This window comes from Stegastes partitus, unplaced genomic scaffold, assembly GCF_000690725.1.
Source record: "Stegastes partitus isolate 25-593 unplaced genomic scaffold, Stegastes_partitus-1.0.2 Scaffold94, whole genome shotgun sequence".
Taxonomy (NCBI): Eukaryota; Metazoa; Chordata; class Actinopteri; family Pomacentridae; genus Stegastes; species Stegastes partitus.
This window is the reverse complement of record NW_007577825.1, coordinates 336,208-356,659: the sequence shown is the minus strand read 5'-3', so window position 1 is coordinate 356,659 and position 20,452 is coordinate 336,208. Positions and strand designations below refer to the sequence as shown.

Sequence of the window (20,452 nt, the reverse complement as noted above, 5' to 3'; positions counted from 1 at the left end):
AAAACAACAACAATGACAACAATCAAAATAAGTTAGATTACAAATATTAATATTGCAATACTGTTAAATACCATTACATTTTTATGAGCTATTTTATTCCAAGGGACATTAATATAATAACAACAATATTAATATATTCTTCTTCTTCTTCTTCTTCTTCTTCTTCTTCTTCTTCTTCTTATTAAATAATAATAATAATAATAATAATAATAATAATAATTGCTGTTTTGCTTCAAGAGGCATGAATGAAGTTATGACGTGCAGCAGCTTCTTCATGTTTTGATTTTAGCCCTTCAACCTTCCGGGCTCTATCAGCTGCACACGTGGTCGGCATACGTCACTCGCAGTGCGCCTGCGCACACGCCGACTCCGCCCCCCTCCCTCTCAGTTCTTCATCCGCGCAGCGCCAAGCCAGAATGGCGGCTCTTTTGGAATCTCTTCTGTCGCAGAAAGTGGACCTTAAAATTGTCGTGGACTGGCTGAAGAATACTGAGGTAGGTCCGGAACGGTTAAGCTTCCTATGCGAGCAACATTTGCTACAGGTTTGCTCCTGTGCACCGTGTTTTATGGGATGACACAGCTCGCAACAGATTGTAAACAAAACTTTTAGCTGCTCAGCTAGCGAGCCACGTTAGCTGTAGATCGGATGGGCTCCGGATGAGAAGTACACTGCCAGCTTTCTTCCCATTCGAGAGGAAATTTTGTATTAAAACGGATCTTAACCTACTATAGCTGCATGGCACTGCTATTATTACTAGTATATAAAGGCTTTTGTGCAGTTTTGCAGATGTTAGCCAGCGTATTGTTAGCTAGGTCAAATACCTTGTTTTCTGCAGAACTGTTTTGTGACTGTCCAGTGAAACATTAATTGACCTCGTTGCTCGTTATCTTGAGTACCTCACTGATTAAATAGTGTCGATCCTCTGAGCCACCTCAGCTTTACATATAATGCATTTGTCACAATTAATTGTATCTCTCTCTTTTCAACAGGAGGGTGATAAGTTGTCGTTCAGTGCACCCGAGGTGACAGTTCACAAGCAGGAATTTGTCCCTTTTCTTTTAAATTTCTTGAGAGAGCAAAGCAGTCAAGCACTCACCCATGGCCCCACCACCCCTGCTAAGACCCCCAGTCGTCCCAGGCCTGCTGCACAGACTCAAGGCTTCTCTGACAGGAGGGGCTGCAGGTCTGCTGGGGGTGCGGCTGGTTCTCGGAGTGCCAGCCGGGTCCAGCTGTTTTCCACATCCGTGTCACCTGGAACCGAGTATGATTCCTCCAGCCAGTCAGGGTCCCAATGTCTGAGTGGCATCAGCGCCTTCAGCAGCCCTTCCTTTTCTACAGCATGGAGCCCCGCGTCCAGACCTTCAGGCTCTGAGCGACGGCCTGGCCAGAGGATCAGCCTGGGGGACTACATGGTTTCTCCTTCTGACCTCCAGCACAGCCCCAACTTCCAGTCACAGAAGGGCCGCAGGAAGGGTGGTGGCAGCATGGCAGCAGGGGGACAAGGGAGGCATGGCGGAGGGCGTGGAGGACATCACAATGATGAGACTGGGCGCTGGGAAGCTGGGGGTAGGAAATCAGCAAGAGGAGGTGGAGGAGGGCATGGTAGGACCAGCGAGCAGATTTCACCACCTTCTGTGGGTCAGCTCAATTTTAACAACTTGGAAGATTTCCCTCCTGTTGGATCATCACCAATTTCCCCCACGTGAGTGCACAAAAAATCTCAAATAAGTAGAATTTAACATTAACGTGATTATCTGTTTTGAATTGTCTGACAGCTTCTGTTATCCTTCAGGGCATCCAAGCCATCTAGAAGAATAAACCCAACACCAGTCAGTGCAGAGCGACCGCACTCCAAACCAAAGACCTGCTTCACATCCACCCCATTCAGTAAACTGTCTAGTCCGTTGACAGGAGTAGAAGCACCTGAGAGGTTGATGACAGTGGGCACTCCTCTGAGCCTGCAGGAAGAGAGAGAATTACTCAAGAGGGAGAAGTAAGTACACATGCACAATTATGCAACTTGCTCAGTTGCAAAAGTTTATTGCATCAGTTCAAGTCACGTAAGAAATGTGTTTTTGTTTTTCTAACCTGTCCAGCGCTGCATGTCTGCTACTTTTTGAGATTCTGCATAGATGTGTTGTGTCCTGCGTTATTCTTCAGCAATTCATGGAATGTAAAGTAAACTTCATGGTTACTAGTCTATAGATTATTTTATTCATTATTACAATTTAAGATTAGAGGGGAGTACACAATAATAGACATTTTTGCAAATGTGCCAGTCTTTTAAATTTTCATCTGTAGTTCCTGGATAGATTTGATGACAGACACAAAAGATACATAAAATACAATAAACAGGAAAAGCGATACTGTACAAATAGCAAAGAACACAAGCAACACTTCAAAACAAGGACAACAATACATAATATGTACAATAAAACTACCGTTGGCTATTTGAAATGGTAAAGTATGGTCACACACTTGATTGAGTTTTAACCACGATTACAATTTAATTTTAAATGCATGCTGTGTGTCACAGTCTCTGGTGAGTGTTTACAGGCTGTTCCATGTGTGTATCAGTTTAACAGTGGTCAGACTACATGTGTCACAGCCTGTGACTTTTTTTGTAGCTGCAGCAGCACTTGCTTCACCTCAGTGTGTCTCTGCTGTTTCATGATCAAGATTTTTTTTTGTTGTTTTCAGAACAAAACGTGCCCAGCAGGTCGGCTCTCCTCTGCCATGCACTCTGGACCCCTGCACCCCGACCAAGACAGGCCTTAAGACAGGATCTAAAGTAACACCAGACCTGCAGACAGCTTGTCCTGAGCTATCTAAAGTCACTTTCTCCTTGGAACTGGATCTCTTGGCAGAGCTTTACTGCACCTGCATTTCTGGTAAATGACCACAAGGTGGTGTAAATGAGCTACACAATGAAATTACTGAGAAATAAATGTTGAAGCACCACTTTGAAGCACACTAATGTGTTTACACAAAATTAAGCAGAACTAGGTTAAACCAAGAAAACAATTTAAATAAAGTCAAGTATTGAACATTATGTGAGCCGACAAGATCATGTTATTAATATTCAAAAATGTTTTAAAAACAAAAACAAAAGGTAACAAAAAATTTCTTTTGCTATATTTTACAGAGAACCTTGTGCCAAACATTTTCCTGGAGCTTTTCTTCGTGATGCAGTTGCTGACGTCTCGGTCTCCTCACGCTCATGATGATGAAGCAGAGAAAAGTTTGTGTGCAGAAAATTCAGGTTTGCAAATAATTCAGACTCTTTAGTCCAATTGCATCATAATCTCAGGAAATTGCAACTGAGGCTTTGTTTCACACTTTCAGATGTTCTAGAAAAATCTTACCTAAGACAGGTACACAACTGTGTGTACTTTGCGGTGAAGGTTCTGGAGAATCTGTTTCAGTGAGTATCCTAATTTTTACAGATTTCTCAGTTCATCTCATCACAGGAATTTATCTGCACAAATATGTTTCCTGCTTCATGGACTCTTCTTCACTCTTGCACAGTAATTTCTAACTGTGTCCTCTTGACATCTGTCAGGTTGGTGGCTCATTTGGACAAGTGCACCTTGCGTCTGCTGGCAGAGAATGATCGGGTGGCATCTTTCTCTCCAGATCTCAGGGACCGTCTCACTCAGGCGCAGGACAGAAGCACAGCCAAGGTAACACTGCATTGTAGAGCTACTGTATAAATACCCACATGTATCTTATTTTTAATACATCTGCACAAATACTTGATTCTGCTTTTAGCAAAGTGCCTGTTGTAAAGTGCTTTTATCTTTTTATAGCTTGTTTTATGAATCTTTAATAAATATATTTTATGTGCAACTTTTGGTTGTTGTTATCATCTTTTTATCTATTCCAGCTTTCCCCTTCAGTGTCCACGTTTATCCACTCAGTCCCGTTCCAGCCTGCTACCGACAACAGATCCAACTTTGGTAGTGATAAGGCCTTCCACACCTTCAAAAAACAGAGGTATATCACAACTTTCCTGCTTTTTTTTTGTAAAGCTGCAGCCTTTTGGTGTGCTGAAAGACATTTGAAACAGTGTGATATACCAGTGTAAATTTATCCTTCAGATGAGTAAGACCTTCATAGTTGGATAATTTTCAAACGAAAGTATAAAACTAGATGCCGACTAGACTCTGTGATCTCTTGTCTTTGATGTGCGCAGAATTCATCGCCCGAAAGAAGCCGAGTAAAGCCACTGAATTCATTTGATCATCAGTTATGCTTGTGTTTAACGTTTCTTGCCCTTCTCTCAGAGACATTTTCTACGAGGTGCTGCGAGAATGGGAGGACTTTCACAAGGAGCCAGGGTGGAATTTTGATGCCGCTCTTGGAAGTAGGATCAGGCAAGTCCAATTAGTTAATTGCACCGGCTTTTTCATTTTTCCTCCAAATGACTCAGGTGTGATTAAGCATTGAAACGTAATTTCTGTCTAATGGAATATCGAATTTCTGTCTTCTTTTTTAGAGGAATGATGGGCCAGCTGACCTCTGCTGGAAACCATTCTCACTTTGCCCGTCTGTTCCTGAAGCAGCTTGTTCAGGTAACCTGGCACCTCAGCCACATATTAACAAATGCATTTTATTTGAGCCCAGTCACTTTCTTCTTTAAACAAAACTGTTGTACACACTTGGCATAATGAGGATTTAAATATGCCATTTTTGTAGATGTGTAAAGGCACCCGTGTGAACAGCTCTCCTGGGGATGCTCCTGATGCTGACCTGCTTGGCATGCTGGGAGCTGATAGTTTGGGGCGCCTGAAGCGTCTTGAAGAGCGTCTGATTCAACCTCATGGATTTGTTGGTCCCTGCCCTCCTCCATCCTTCCCTGGTCACCAAGAGTTCTTCAGGGACTTCTTGCAGGCAGCTAGTTGGTTAGTCAATACGTTTTAAGTAAATACCAACAATTAAAACCAGCACACAACATGTTAACGTTTATTTCTGAGCTACTTAGCCTGACAAACTAGTTAGTCAAGTTTCATAAAAAATATCTGTTGTTGATGCTGTAGTTGTATTAATTAGTGCTCTTTTCATAACTGTATATGTTTCCTCAACAGTTTCTCCACATCTAATTCTCTAAAGCCACAAAAACGTTTCTATTTCTGCAGTGTTTGTTGTTTTTCTGTGATCTGACATGTCTTTTATATTGTCTTCCAGCTGCCAGCTGAACCAACACCTGCAGGACAGTTTGTGTCAGCAGCTTCTCCAGCTTGATGAGGTGTCCATCCTGAGCCCTGCTTCTGTTGGGGAGGGAGAGGAGGAGGAAGACGGAGACATGGAGCAGCAGGTATACTGTCAAAGCACTACTTTAGAAATAGTTATTTTTTTTCAAGCTTCTTGACAGGATCAAATGACAGACTTTTGTCTTTTTGTCAGAATGAGAAGCAGCTGTTCTCTTCAGTGTTGCTGCTTGCTCGTCTTCTGGCCAAGTTCCTGGGATTAATTTCCTTTCTGCCCTACCAAACATCTGAGAGACCGTCCAGGGAAATACAGGAGACTGCTATAGCCCTGCGCAGCAAGGTGAGGCGAAAATTAAAGATTATACAGCAATTATTTATAAAAGCAAACGCTTACTTTCCTCCAGATGTGAGTTGGAAAATTATTCCTGTCCTGCTGTGGCACAGATACAAACACAGATTTGATGCCACACCTTGTATTGCATCAAAGTTTTCATCCTCTTGGCCTCACAGAGCGTTCCAGTGCTGGATGTGTGTGCTGTGTTGAGTAACAGTATAAGGAAGCGGCGCACCATCCTCACCGTGCCCTGGCTGGTGGAGTTCCTCTCCATGCTGGACTTCATCGGTCCTCGGCTGCTCTGTTACAGAACTGCACTGGGCACTCTGCTTCTCCTGTACAGGTTTGTCTCTAGTTCTGTTTAATTATTCCATTAATGCATAAAATCATCGCCTCAATAAAATACCCAATAAACATGCTTTTGGTAGAATAACAAATGATTTAAATACAGATGTCTACTGACAGTAAGAGTACAGATGAATGGGTAAAAATATTTTTTAAACTACTTTGCAATAGTCTCTTGAAGTATCAGTCACATCTTAGATGATATCTGGAATAGACTCCCTCCTATACACTGAAAATGACTAACTGGGGAAAAAAAACTGTATTTAGCACCTCTGTTAGTCGGTGAAGATACAGTTTACATCCATGTCTGTCCACTATCCATCCATCCATTATCTATACACCGCTTAATCCTCACGAGGGTTGCGGGGGGGCTGGAGCCTAGTCTGTCCACTAATATAATACAAATACTGAATTCTAGTTTAATAGGTAGAAAACCAAGATTAGTGTCACAAAACAGTATTCGAACCAATATGAAATATGGCTCCAGTCTTCCTTCCTGTTCCTCAGTTATGATGCTGAATAATGATTAGAGAAGTGTTTTTTCAGAACACTGTGGTGTCACAGGAACCTCTGACTTTTTAAAATGTCATCATTTAATCCAATAAGACATTTGTTGGAAATTTCTGCCATAATTACTGTATAAATTCTTGAGTTAGGCTAAAAACAAAAGCATGTTGTGAGCTCACAGTGACCTTGACTTTGACTGCTGATATCTAGTCAATTTCACGTTGAGCTCAAGTGAATGTTTGTTCCGTTTCTGAAGAAGTGCGATGAAGGAGTTAAAGAGCACCTTCACTACAATGGGATGGACAGATTTGTGGACAGCCGTCACTGGCATGACAGCATAATAGCAGAAGTCTGAAACATGAGTGTAAACAATATTTTTCTTTTTGATCACATTTAACCTTTCAGACAGTGTGGTTCAGTGTGATTTTGTTTGCTTGTAGGAGAATGCTGCTGGGCCGATGTGAAGAAATGTGCTACCTGAACAAGCTACTGCTGCTGTCTGTATTAGGGTGGCTCTTCCAGGTGAGACATCACATAATAGACATTAGTTGTCTATTATGTATATAGTGGTTTAAACGTTGTATAATAGAATACATCTCAATGTCAGTCAAGAACCTACAGAAATCCAAAAATCATATTCAGGTTTTACATAACATTTAAATTAACTTGTCGTGTTTTAACTGGTGTAGATCCCAGTGATTCCTGAGGACATTTTCTTCACCAGTGAGTTTACTGAGGTGGCCCAAATGGAGGACAGCAACACCAGTACTGTCGGTCTTGTAAGTTAAAAAAAAACAAACTATTTTGTTTTGTCTTTGTCCGTAAAAAGGTTCGAGCTGGTTTTATATGGAGGTTTTGCTTCTTAACTTTTAGGACTGCATTGTTCTGGTGGATCAGCAGCTTCTTTACACATGCTGTCCGTTTCTTGGTGAGTGAAATTGTCTAAATCTCGTACGTCTACTCAGATAACGGTGATATTTTTTATATTTGAGCTCATTCGCGCTTGATTAACATCCTGTGTTGACCACAAACGATCTAAAGACAGTAACCCGAACTTGTTCAAGCTGTGGATCATTGCTCTGCTTTGTTTTTCTCCCTTCAGGTGAGTTTCGTAAGCTCCTAGCCGCCTTTGTGTCTGGAAGCGCAGCCAAGAGCGGAGGAATTATCCGCAAGATTACTCCCACTTCTGCTGAGCTCAAGGATATGCCGGCTGCGAACAGATCACAGCAGAAACTGCAGGTGAATCAGCAAGCGATGTGGTAAACAGAAATTTGAAATGGCACCGAATTGTCTGAATTGCGGGTCTTTTAAACCGATCGCTTTAACGTGACAGGTGGATCTGGAGCAAGCCTTCTTTCACAACCAGCCTCCGTCGTTGCGCCGCACGGTGGAGTTTGTGGCTGAGAGGGTTGGATCCAACGCTGTCAAGCATATGAAGTTAGTATCCCAGAGCTGGGGGCCTGCTTGGGTCGAATAACTGCACATGAGCAGCCGTGAATTTGCAGATTTTCAAGTCATCGATTTGCAAATCGAGTGTAACTCTCACATTGCTTTGTTTTACTGTGGCCGGCCTTCCACCAAATTGTGTCTTAAAATTGAAAAGGACTTTCTGAATAGCAGGTAATCAGCCTGCAACTGTGGTTGGTTGCTTACCTAAGAGGCTAAAGAGAGTTCAGCAGCTCAACTTTACCAACATTTAAATAGCGGCCAGTGTGATTTTACCACCGTGTTTCCATATATTTTATTGTTTTGTGCTTAAAACTTATAGCCACCAGCATCAAAACTGAATTTAAAATGATGTATGTGTATGATTTTGTATTTTTTATTTGTATTTTTTTGTGGGAATTTTCATTAGGGCCACATTAGTGAGTGAGTTGGTGGAAAAAGGGGAGACGATGCTGAGAGACGGACTGAGTTCGCCAAACTCAAACCCTTCAAAACTGAACGACGCCATCTGCGCTCAGCTGTGCGAGGCAGGCTTGGAGGCCTTGTCGAGAGCTAGCAGGTACAGCTTGTATTACACCTATCCTGCTGTTTTTTTGTCTGAAGTCCAAAGATTTAATGAGATATTATGCACCGTTTTCAATTACGCTAATCTCTCTTATATGCAGATTTTGCTGCGAAAAGAGCCCCGAAGCCATACGAATACTGCTTCCTGATGAGACCTCCCCTACTGTAAGTTCAAGAATAAAGACTTTTTATTTCAAAAATGAACTGGAAAAAAAAAACCCACCTGAGCTACCCAAGTAGAGCAGATGTTTCGCAAGGAAGGAAAAAAAGAAGAAAAAAAAACCCTGAATAAATGTTTGTGAAATGAGCCTCCACATTTCTTTGCAGGTCCTGACCACATCTGAAAACATCACCAAACGTCTTGCAACAGAAAAAGCCTGCAGCTGGCTTTCTGCCAACATTACAGGTAGCTAGTTAAAGCACAACACTGCTTGTTATGCATATTTTAACTTGTTAAATGCAAATCATCGACACTTTACATTCCTATTTACCATTTTACAATGCAGCCCACAGTCTTTTTACATAGTTTTTCCTGCCTTCACTTCCCCCGTCCTTTTCAGCGCGATGGCTAAAAATGAAACTTTCTTAAGATTTGCAAGCATTGAAAAGTTACCCATGTTTACTCATTTCCTTTCCATGAATTTAGCCTATAATTTAAAACCAGACGGACTGTAATGATTATAGTGGTGAATCTGGTATGTCAAGCAACTTTAATGTGGGATTGCACATTGCCAGCTTTTTTTCCCCTTGACTTTGATACCTGAGGTCTCTTTTTCCCATATTTAATTATGACTAATTTATTATAAAGTAATACGAATCCAGGGATCGCTGTGGCTTGCTTGCTGTGAAACTCGTAATTTCATAATCAAGTTGTATTTCTGCAGGCCTTGTGGCTTTGAAGACTAAACCTGAGGAGCCATAGTGGACGCACGAAAATATGCAGCAACACTTTTTGCGATCTGAACCTTAACGAGCTCAGTCATCGTTTCGATTGCAGTGGAGAAGCCAGCACTGTGATTAAAGGCTCCCTGAGGACGTCCATCTCAAATTTCTATTCTGTCCTCCTCGTCCAGCGCTCGTGAGGCGAGAGTGGAAGAACAGGTACGATCGCGTGATGAAGGCTCTCGGCAGCCCGGCGGCTCCGGACTCTGCTGACGCGGGCCGAGCTGTGGTTGAGCTGGTCACTCAGGAGCAGTCGACCACTCCTAAGAGGAAGCAAGGAAACGAGAGCGAGAGAGTGACGTTCTGCCCTCCACAGTGTAACCACAGCGCTTCCCTTCCCTCAGACGTCCTCATTGAGTTGAAGGTAAACTGGATTTTTGCAGTAATTCTCTTGAAAATGCTGCTGCAACTGAATCAAATTGCACCAGTTAGATTTTTATACTGCAAATTAGGGCCATTTGGTTAAAATGCGTTTTCTTTTTTTATGAGTGTTTATCGTCCCGACTGCTTGGTCAGATCACCAGTTTGCTTGACCCGAAATGTTGGAAATGAAGTCCAAAGAGCAGAATAATAGAGTTCTCACTAAAATAAAAGTGAGTAAAAACTGTCTGAACTTTGGGAATTTGATTTTTCACGTAGGAGTTGCTGAGTATCGCTGTCGGCCCCAGGACTGACGAGGAACTGCCGACCGTCTCTGAACTCCAAACTCTGCTGCAGAGAGTGGGAGGCACACTGGCCTGCAGAAAGGTACACGAGACGTACAAGTGAAACAAAACAGCACTTTTGCTGGGTTTGCTGATTTTCGCCAGCGCTGATCGCTCTCTTTTCCTTCTGTCTCTTCCTTTAGTTCTTGACTGTGTTGTCAGAGCAGATGCTTTTGAACTCTACTGTTCTACTGGCCTGCAAACTGGGTAAGAGATTAAGTTTATTTATTATATAGAGAAACCTCATGACGTACTGTGTGTTACAGTCGTCCTCAAATTTATTCATGCCCTCCCATTAAAGAAGGAAAAAAACATCTGTCACTGAAGTAAGTTGAAATTGACAAAAGTAATAATAAATAAGAATTTAATGAAAATCACAACATTGCTTTTGAATTGTGGTTCAACTGAAATATTAAAAAAACAAACAAACAAAACCAAGCATGATGGGACCCGTAAACTAATATTTTGTTGAACAACCCTTTGAGGCAGGGGTCTCAAACTCGCGGCCCGCAGGCCAGTTAAGGCCCGCTGGACGATATTTTGCGGCCCCCTACTTGCATCAAAGCTTAGTGTTCATGCTGTCTGTGTGTTGAGGGGCTCAGTTGCTTCCTCCCTCAAACCAAATGTGACTCAGCTGTGGAAGAGGAAGCTCTGCCAGGTCTCTGGTAGCAAGGAGTGGGTAAGAGAGGCCCATGTTCTGAAGAACCGTTCATGTTCTGAATTGTTATTCATAAAGATTGAGAAGATTCAATCAGTTTTTTGGAATACGTGATGTGGCCCAGCCTCACCCAGACTCTACCTCCAGCGGCCTCCAGATAAGTTAAGTTTGAGACCCCTGCTTTGAGCCAATCACTGCAGTCAAGTGTTTTCTGTAACTCTCAGTCAGACGTCTGCACCTGTTGACAGGTGTTTAGATTGTGGCCCACTGCTCATCAGCAAAGTGCTCTAATTTGTCCGGGACAGTTTGTTTATTTTTTTAAATGATTCTTTTCAACCACAATTCAAAAGCAGTGTCTCATTTCACTAAATTATAATTTAGCAAATTTTTATTTATTATTGCTTTTTTCAGTTTTGAGTTATTTAAGTGACTATTGTGAATTTTGCCTTTTCTTTAATGGAAGGGTGTGAATACATTTGAAAACAACTGTACATATTGTTATTTTTATGTGTTTTCAGTCCCACTAGTGCTTCATTACCAGCCCCTGTTGTCGTTCAAAATTTGCTGTGCTGCTCTTATACATCATGAGTTATCGTTACCAGATGTGAGAGCTTGTTTTGTCTGTTCAGTGTCTGCAGAGCTGCCGGTGCTGCCTCCGTCAGGGTGCAGCAGACGTGGTGGGGTCGTTGTGGGTCCTGATTCGGGGTCAGAGCTTCGTGTCACAGCGCTGCTGGAGCAGCTTGCTGAGCTGTGGCAGAGAGACTGCTGCTCCTCTGCGCCCCTCCACCTGCTCTTCACACCGCTCACCGTCACCGCCGTGCTGAAGGCCAGCGACACCGAGGTGCGTCCGCCGCCGCCGCCGCATTGCCTGACACAGAAGTGTTAATGATGTTACTATGATATCACAGTTGTCACTACATACTTTTCTCTGTAGATCCATAAGGCGTTGTAGGTGAAGGCTTTAAACCTCTCAACCCTGTTCTGTCACATTCTTACTCACTGTGAGCTGATTATTCACTGCAACGTAAAGTCCTTCATCTTTGTGGAAACGGCAGAACCACAGCTAGAAGTAGAGAGAACTCAAGAAGTCTTGCTCAGTATAAAATAAACTATATATGCCATGAACCATAAAAAGAAAAATTAAAGTGGAGTTTCTTTGATTATTTAATGAGCAAAAATTAAAACCTTACGCCAGGGAGAGCAGAATTATTTCTTACAGAATCTTTTTAGTGCATTTTTTTGGCAATGTTTTAAATGAGACATGCAGATTGAAGAGATTTAGTTGTTTTGGTTCATTTTCATTTTTATTGCTCTGATAAATTATGTTATTTTGGCCTGTTTTCTTTTCTTTTTTTTTTTTTTTAAACAAGCAATAAAAATAACTCGGCTTCCCAACCCTCTGGCAGAGGCTGACAGCAGCAGAAGGTGTCTTTCAGCGATTGATCTTCTGTTGTTGGTTCTGTTCTCCTCCAGTTCCTTCACAGTGTTTTAAATAACTGTTGTTTCCTGTAACACTTCATTTATTACAATTAATTAGATTCATAGTTATTGTCTGACATTTCCAAAAGACATGAGTGATCTACATGATGTGATTCACACTCTCTCCAGTGCACGGGACATTTTATTAATTGTAAACTGCACAAAACACTTGCTCTGTGTATAAATGTTAGTATATGTTACTTGAATTCTTTCAAATAGATATTTGTCACACCACTTTAAAAAAAAAGAGATCCGACATAGTTACACAGTCTGACATGGACTTAACTGAAACTTTTTTCTCCTGAATCAGTTTTTCCTTTAATGTATTTTTTAATGCAGATGTTTTAAATTCTTCATAAAGTGAGACAGAAAGAGAAGTAAGAATGAAACAGAAGGGACAATGTGTTCTGATCCGTTTGATCTCTATTAGGTTTCATCCTCTGCTGTTTTTGCTCACATCTTTCTAACCCAGATTCTATTGGTTTGAACCTTTTCTATAACCACTAAGTCCTATAAAAGTTGCTTGACCGGCCATCTTTAACCTTATTGTAATCCATTTCTCTGTCATTTCAGAGGAAGAACTACTTGTTCCTGGTTAGAAAGCTGGTTGACAGAGGAGTATTGAGCGAGGAAGAGGTGATATCTCATTGGAGGAAGCTAACTGATCTGGCCTTGCCGGCGGTGAGGGCTCGCTGCATTCCTGTCATCAGTTATTCCTGTGGAATTATTCCTTCCACTAGTGATTTGACCTCTTTCATCCCTGCCTTGCTCACTTTGTCCTCTCATTTCTGCCTCATTTCAGGAGCTGATAGAGAATTTTCAGCTTCAGTCGCGGAGTGTGAAACCCTCCTTGCCGCTGGCTGAGCTGCAAAGCCACATGGACATGCTGCAGGTTTCCCATCAGACAGTAGAGGGAGCAACATGACAACAGTAACACCGCACCACGACTTCTGTGCCATCACCAGTGTTTTTATTGTCACATTTCTCAGCGTGTTGTCCAAGAGAGAGACAATTCTGGGTGACGTCTTGCTGTTGACCATTTTCCAGTGTGTTCTTTTTTTCTGCACAAACCCATCAAAGTTGTTTCACAGTCGGCCTTTGCAAAGCCTCAGACTTTTGGTTTTCACCTCTGACGTGAGAGCAGCCTTTCACGACTCCCTCTGCTCTTAAGCGAAGGTGCAGAGGAGAACCAGAAAGCCCCGTCAGTCAGGAGTAGCAGCTTGGGGACCACATCGTCTCTCATCTTAGATTCAGGGGGAACCGTCCTGCGAGCAAGCCTGGTTGGATGATTGTGTCTTAAGGGAAATGCAGATCTAAACAGTGAAATCAACGGCGAAGATGTAAAATGCATGTTTCAGAACATGACACGTGAAAGACACAGCTTTCAGAAAACACACTGAAAATATCACTTTTGTTAATTTTTTAGACACAGGAGAGAAAAATCAGTCTTTATTTCAGCATAGCACTTTCACACAGACTGCCTTGGACCGCATAACTAGTGACTGCATGTTTATCTTCATGAATGCAAGACTGCGTTTGTGATTGTTTTTTTTGTTCATGTTGAACGAGCTTTTAAGCTGAACTATTTTTATGTTGTCACAATGTTAAGATTATAAATAATAAAGATGTATTCAGGTTTATGTGTTCTGTGTGTTTGTTTATTTGTGGCCATAGTGATGAAAAATCAGATAAATAATAATTTCTAATGCTGTAAAGCTTTAAACAGTGGGGGAATTTAAATAATAACAGACATGCAAAAAAAAAAAAAAGATTTAAATATGGAGGAGAGGGAGGAGTGTCCAGCAGCATCTCCCCTCCCATTTGTGTCCAGCAGGAAGTTTCGGTTGTCGGCGGAGAGTTTTGGAGCGACGCGGCGGGGCGGTCGGTTGGATCCACGGACGCCCGGCTGAAGATGGCTTGAGCGGCAAGGGGGGGAAAAGGACAACTTTTTCTCCGCTTTGGCCAACTAAAAATGCTAGCAAGGCTCACCATGCTCACACCACTATTCTCCTGAGCTGCTGAGTTGTGGGTGAAAAACCAGACATCATGGCAAACGTGAAAGTTGCCGTCCGGGTCCGTCCTCTCAGCGCAAGGTAAGTTCTCATGTTAGCTAATTGGCTCTGCTAGCTTAAATATACCACTTTTTAAAATTAGCGCTGTTTAGCTGCCTCCATCTCTTACTTTAAATGTTTTAACCCGTGTTTCCAGCTATAAGAGCCCGTCTGTGTGGTGCTAATGACAAACAAAACAACACACCTCTCAAGTTTCCTTTTGTATTGTCTCTGTTTATCATTTAAATTCATTTAATAGACAAAAAGTTCTATCAAAAGCTACCGTTATGCTAGCTGGTTAGCTAGCTACATAACAAGTGGTGCACATGGTGAATAATGACAACTGTGGCTGTCAGTAGTGTAGTCTGACCAAGCAGTGTGGTGCTGAGTAATGTCCAAAAAAACCCTGGAGCTAGTTTTAGGTTTAAAGTCTTCAAGCTGATGTGGTTCATAATTGGAAAGTCATTGGAGATGTGTTCCTGTGTGTGACATTTAACATTTAATTGAGTTATTCTGCACAGAAACGTTATAAAACACCATCATGAGTTATGACAGCCTGACATTTGATTTCTGCATCCAAGAAATCAGCTGCAACTAACTATTGGTCAGGTGTTCAGGTGTTTGTCCTATAAAATTGGGAAAAAAAGAGTGTTCAGTGTTTCTAAAACTCCTGTAGAGGAGTAAAGAAACCAGAAAATAGTCACATTTAAGAAGTTAGTGTAAAAGAATTTATGCTTTATTACAAATTTTTAAAAATCAATTTTGATAATTTATTGGCCGACCACTAATCGATTCTTCGATTAATCGTCTTTAGCAGCGATTTGATTAATCTGCAAGAAAAATAAGCTTATTATGGTTTAATAACTAATTTGGTTCATAATTCAAATTTCATTTTGATGTATTCGAAACACCATTGCTGCTTCTGCGTGTGAAATCAGCCTCAGGTAACAGTAATTCTGCACAGAAATCCCAATTAGGGCTGCAATTAATTATTACTTTCATTGTCAGCTATTCTGTCAATTATTTGTTCCATTAATTGATCAGTTATATGGTTGATAATATGTGAGATTATGTCCTGAAGATGATGTCCTCAAATGGTTAGTTTTGTCCCAAAGATTTACTGCAGCACAGAGGTAAATAAACCAGAAAACAGTCACATTTAAGAATTAATAATAAAAGAATTAGGCTTTTTTTTCAACTTAAACCAATTAATTGATGATCAAATAGAAGGAGATAGTTGGAGATCAATTTAGCAATTTAATAGTTGACAACCAGTTGATTATTCCATCAATCATTTTGGCTCTAGCAGCAATTTAAATAATCCAAAAAGTCAAAACATTATTATTAAAATCTGAAAATTTTTCACACAAGACATTTGAGGATCTCATTTTGGGCTTTGGTCAACATTAATCGACATTTTCACCATAATTTGACACCAGACAACTAACGAATTTATCAAAATATTCAACAGATTCATCTACAAAATGAAGTAATCATTAGTTGTGGCACCACATTAGAACTGCGACAACTTGATTAACCGATTACGTGTCGGCTAATAAATTTCACGCCATCTATTTCAACAATCATTTAGTTAGTTTGAGTGAGCTTGCTTTCTGATACCAGCTTCTCTTTTTCTTTATCCCTTTATGACAGAAAAGAGAATTATATTTGGCTTGTGGACAAAACCAGACATTTGAGGATGCCATCGTGGCCTTAAGGAAACACCGACTGGCATTTCTCTCCATTTTCTGACTCCTCGATTTTCTGACCAAACAACTGCTCGATTAACCGAGAAAATCAACAACAGATTTAATGGACAGCGGAAATAAATGTTAGCTGCAACCCTTCGTGACATCAAAATCCCTTCAGCGTTCCCTCGAGTAACTTAAAGGCTAACTAGTAGAACAACAACAACATAACCAAATGTAATTTTCACTATTTATTTATTACGTGAGTCATATTTCAGAAGCAGAAATTCTATATATTTGTAGCTTCTTGCTTGTCATGTGTGATTTGCTGCTATTTGGTTTGCACAGATGTAAGATGCAGCCATAAAAATAATTTCATACCATTATGTCTGACAGTATCGTATATTTCCTCAATTGGCTTTTCTATTTCAGTGTCTAATGTTGACACTGAGTCAGACATTCAGCTCCTTCTTTTTTTTCATGGCTGCACCGTTCTATCAAACGCAAATCTTGCGCATCATTACACAGATTTCTTCTAATTTCAGCATGACATGTTGGGAAACTGAGCTCTTTGGGGATTTTAATTTGGTTTTAAAACGCAGCTCTCATAATACCAAGCCATGCACTAAAGATAGAAAGGACAGATGTTTTGTTTACTTTTGCCTATTCTTTTGTGTTTGGTGAGAGGCATTTGTAGAAAAAAAAAGAAGAAGTTTGCCTTCATTTTACAGTGCTGTGAAATGTGTTGAAGTAGCAAAGAAACACAGGGAGGTTGTAAAGTTGCTTTGTGCCACTGGAGCACCCCTTTACATTCACAGGCAAATTGCTACAACATGTTGAATAACAGGTCTTTGGGGTCTGGTGATACAGTGCTTATAAGTTCTATAGTAGTACATTGAATTACTTTGAAGCCCTGCAGGATGTTTTAAGCTGAAGGCCACTACAGTCCCATAACAAAGCATTATTTAGGCTATGAAAGGCCAGACAATGATTCTTTCAGTGGGTCTTCCTGGTAGTTTGCATAACAAAAGCATTTCTTATATCAAATGTTCACTTTCATGCAAATCTGTCCTTCCTGATTTATGGTTCAGACACCCTCACTGTCCTCAGCGATTTTAAATGAAGGATGTATTTCCTTCCTTCATATATTTGAATAAGGCTCCGCTGTGTTACAGAGATAACATTAACACCAGCCCGGTCAGCTGCATTCCTCATTCGGCCGGGCGTACGAGGGTGCTGCTCTTTTTGTTTTAGTCCACCAATAGGATTCGGTGGGTGCCCCCTGAGAATGTGGGCAGCGTCTCACATGTGGAAGAAACATGTCAGCACAACTGTGAAACTGCTCGTCTCGAGTTTGTATCAAAACACATTTTTTTTACGAGGTTTACTATTTTCCAACCCCAAACCTCCACTCCTCCGTGCTGTTTAGAGCCCGAGATTGAAGGTTGGTGGTTTTGGGTTGGGCCGCTGCTGGGGTTGGCAAAATGAGCCCCGCGTGGTGAAACACAGGGGGGGGGGGGAGCTGGCGATTACAACAGCCCCCCCCAACCCACCGCAGAGATGGAGCGTTTTGCACTACAGGGCTGCATTCGGCGTCATTATCGCTCCTGGAGATCGAAAAAATTCTCTGTGCTCCGTGTTGTGATTGCCTCCAGTTTCGCATGTGTTGCATCAGATGTGCTTGGTCCAGCTGCTGAACTGCACACGCACACACACACACAGCTGGGTTGACCTTGTTTTGCACACATGTGAGCACACACGCTGCTCCTGATTATGCACGAGTAACATTTGTGCATTCTCAGGCTGCCTCATCTGAGAAAGCCTCTGGAGATCGTGACGGTCTGTTTTCATTTGAATCCGAAACTGGTTAGTGGTACCCTTGTGTGGCGATTTTATGGGTCACGTGCACACACACACAAAGATTCATTGTGTTAACTGTCATGTGATGGCCACAAGTCAAGTGGAACTAGGCTAAATTCATCTGGACACCCTCTCAATTATGCGGCGAATGAGGATTTTTAAACCAATTTGAAGCAGTATGTAGGCTGATAATACAGCATCTGAATATAAAGTGATTTTTTTTTGTTAAAGCTCAGTCCAGTTTCGCATTTCGAGCGGGAGACGCTGATCAATACTGATAGCGTACCTGAAATCTATTTCTCTCGAGGGGAAGCATGCGTTAATGTTTTCCCCCGATCCGGTCCCTCTCTTTTCATCAGCATTGATCGCATTCGCTTACACCTAATACTCAGTGTTGACTGAAGCAACCGTTTCCTTCTTCTCTTGCTCACAGGGAGAGTGCGGATGGAGGACGGTTAGCCGTTAAGGTGGAGGATAAATTTGTGAGGATCCGAAATGTAAAGGTGAGTATTTGTGCATACAAGCGTAACAGACAGCTAATTAGTTGCGAGTCATTTGGTGGTGGGACTGGGTAAAATAGGAGCAGCATGCAGAGGATATCTATCACAGCAACAGGATGTTTACAGTCTTGGATCAGCCTTTCCCTCCTTGATGCCGCTGTTGTTTATTATATGTGTTGAGCTCACACATACACACACACACACACACACATGATCGAGAGACCCTTCCTGTCAAACACATGCCGTCTGACAGTCTGCACACCAGTCCGAACAACAACAACACAACTACGGCTCACTTCAGCTACTTTCAAAATCTCTCCAAAAAGAAGCCATAGTAAATGAATGATATATCACACAGTAGCTCTGCAGCGGTGTTTATGCTGTAAGATGATTTTTTTGTTTGCCTTTTGTGAGGTTCTTCACATTTGGAAATAATTATGTGAGCTGCACAGCCTTGTAAGCTGATACTTTCACCATGTTACCAACCTGCTGTGTCAGATAGCCGAGCAGACGTGTCTGATTGGTTGAGCTGCATTGCCTGCAGACAGTCTGGTGTCTATGGCTTCACTATGGAATATGCTACACTATGTTTTTCATCGTGAAGGTTTGCATTGGCTAATGTCAAGATGATAAAACTCTATTTGAAAGGGGCTAGCTTGTAAATGCTACAGCAGTGTTTAAGGTTATAATCAAATCTATGTCCAATTTGTGCAAATGTGCAAGAAAATTGAGGAAATTAAACTTGGAATAAAATTTAAAACTCACATTTGTGTGCAAACTAGTCCCACGACTTAACGCATTAGACTGATGGTTAAAGGACTGCACCTCTTGTGTTTACATTTGAACTTACTTATAGGGAGATGTTGGGTGGGGGAGTAGAGAATCTGTTGCAAAGGATGTGACAAGAGACAAACCACATATGGCCTCCCTCTGCCATGGAAAAGGATCAAGAATCCAAGGCTCTTGAGGGTCTCATGGGACAGATTATTTATGGAAAGTGGGACAGTTTTGGAGGATCTGAGATAGGAAAAAAAAATAAAGTGGGAAATCTAAGTTGCAATAAATGTGCAGCTCACAAATAGCAAGTGATACAAGCTGTAAAGATCTACTAAAGTTAACTGGTGTGAAACAAGGAGCAAAACAAGCAAAGCATAATGTTTTACGACTAGCTGGAGCTTCGGTGGTCGGAGCCTTGTTGTGCAGGGGGATTTGCTGGCGGCCGGTGTTGCTCGTGGTTGATCCCTCGTACTACAGGGGCATTGTTGAATTTCCTAAAAGTGCAGAGGGGTTAAGTAGTCATGCTTTCAGGCAAGCCAATTGCTGTGAACAAAATTGATACCTAGGGCTTAGTGCTGCCTAATGCTGCAGTCAGTGGAGGATTATTTGCATAGATGATAGAGTGGACTGCACCTACAAGGCCCTTTTCTCAGCCTTTTTCTTGGCATGAAAACTACTGAAGTGTTTCTTTCCAGCTGCAGCGATGCTTGCAGCTGAATCTGCACCCACAGAATGTAAACATGATCCCCTGATGTCACTTGTCAGAAATTTAACAGCACGGTTACAGCATACGCTTACTACCCACTTTATTGTGATCCTGCACAACATATCTGCAATAAATTCTACTGGACAAAGTGTCTACATTTTGAGTTTTGGTGACATTATTGAAAGTGACGGTTTTACCTTATGTTTATTATTGAGGTCGGAGTGGGTTCTGGTCCCATTGTGTATGTTATTGGGGTTGACAAAATATTTGGGACACTTGAAAATGTAACGCAATCCACCATCAGCTACTGTGACTTCAATAATATACATGAAGTAGGATTATCACCTTTTTGACAACTAAGAAGACGCTTTGGCAGAGCTTTAGTATTGAATTGCACTGGATTTCACAGGTGTGTCTTAAAAAAAAAAAAAAAAAAAGTGGCCAGTTATTGTAGAATGACAGCAATGCAAAATAATGATAATTGCAGGTTTTAGTGTCAGTCATCAAAATAAAGAGCCAAGATAATTATCAGCAATTTGTGGTTTGTGATATGTCTGACTTAATACTGTGGTAATGATAAGGTAATATTATGCAAATAAACCATGTCAATTATAATTAATGTGTGTTTTGTTTTAGTAATTTTATCATTGTCCCAATTGTAATTTTCAACAAAAGCGAAT

General features: G+C 41.4%; 2 protein-coding genes across 2 annotated transcripts in view; both read left to right on the top strand.

Annotated features, from left to right (window-relative positions):
• The first annotated feature begins 416 nt into the window (after positions 1-416).
• Positions 417-13,830, top strand: cdan1 (codanin 1). Its single transcript, XM_008277289.1, has 28 exons — positions 417-494; positions 991-1,703; positions 1,794-1,994; positions 2,702-2,892; positions 3,147-3,263; positions 3,347-3,425; positions 3,564-3,684; positions 3,888-3,997; positions 4,288-4,377; positions 4,500-4,575; positions 4,700-4,905; positions 5,189-5,318; positions 5,408-5,551; positions 5,722-5,888; positions 6,838-6,919; positions 7,087-7,176; positions 7,271-7,325; positions 7,500-7,636; positions 7,731-7,834; positions 8,253-8,402; positions 8,509-8,572; positions 8,735-8,813; positions 9,481-9,713; positions 9,989-10,096; positions 10,197-10,260; positions 11,341-11,552; positions 12,764-12,871; positions 12,993-13,830. Exons 1-28 carry the CDS (start codon positions 417-419, stop codon positions 13,113-13,115), a joined length of 4,032 nt encoding a protein of 1,343 aa, XP_008275511.1. The 3' UTR covers positions 13,116-13,830.
• Positions 13,831-14,057: 227 nt separating this feature from the next.
• The window catches only part of stard9 (StAR-related lipid transfer (START) domain containing 9), a 45,990-nt gene continuing 39,595 nt past the window's right edge, over positions 14,058-20,452 (top strand). Inside the window, exons 1-2 of the mRNA XM_008277288.1 lie at positions 14,058-14,283; positions 18,223-18,292. Coding sequence (XP_008275510.1) covers positions 14,237-14,283; positions 18,223-18,292 — 117 coding nt within the window. The 5' untranslated portion in view covers positions 14,058-14,236. The remainder of the gene's footprint in view (positions 14,284-18,222; positions 18,293-20,452) is intronic.

Coding starts and splice junctions, on each gene's coding strand:
- cdan1 (XM_008277289.1), top strand. CDS start 417: ATGGCGGCTCTTTTGGAATCTCTTCTGTCGCAGAAAGTGGACCTTAAA. Junction 3,264..3,346: donor TTTGTGTGCAGAAAATTCAG/GTTTGCAAATAA, acceptor TCACACTTTCAG/ATGTTCTAGAAAAATCTTAC. Junction 8,403..8,508: donor GCCTTGTCGAGAGCTAGCAG/GTACAGCTTGTA, acceptor TCTTATATGCAG/ATTTTGCTGCGAAAAGAGCC.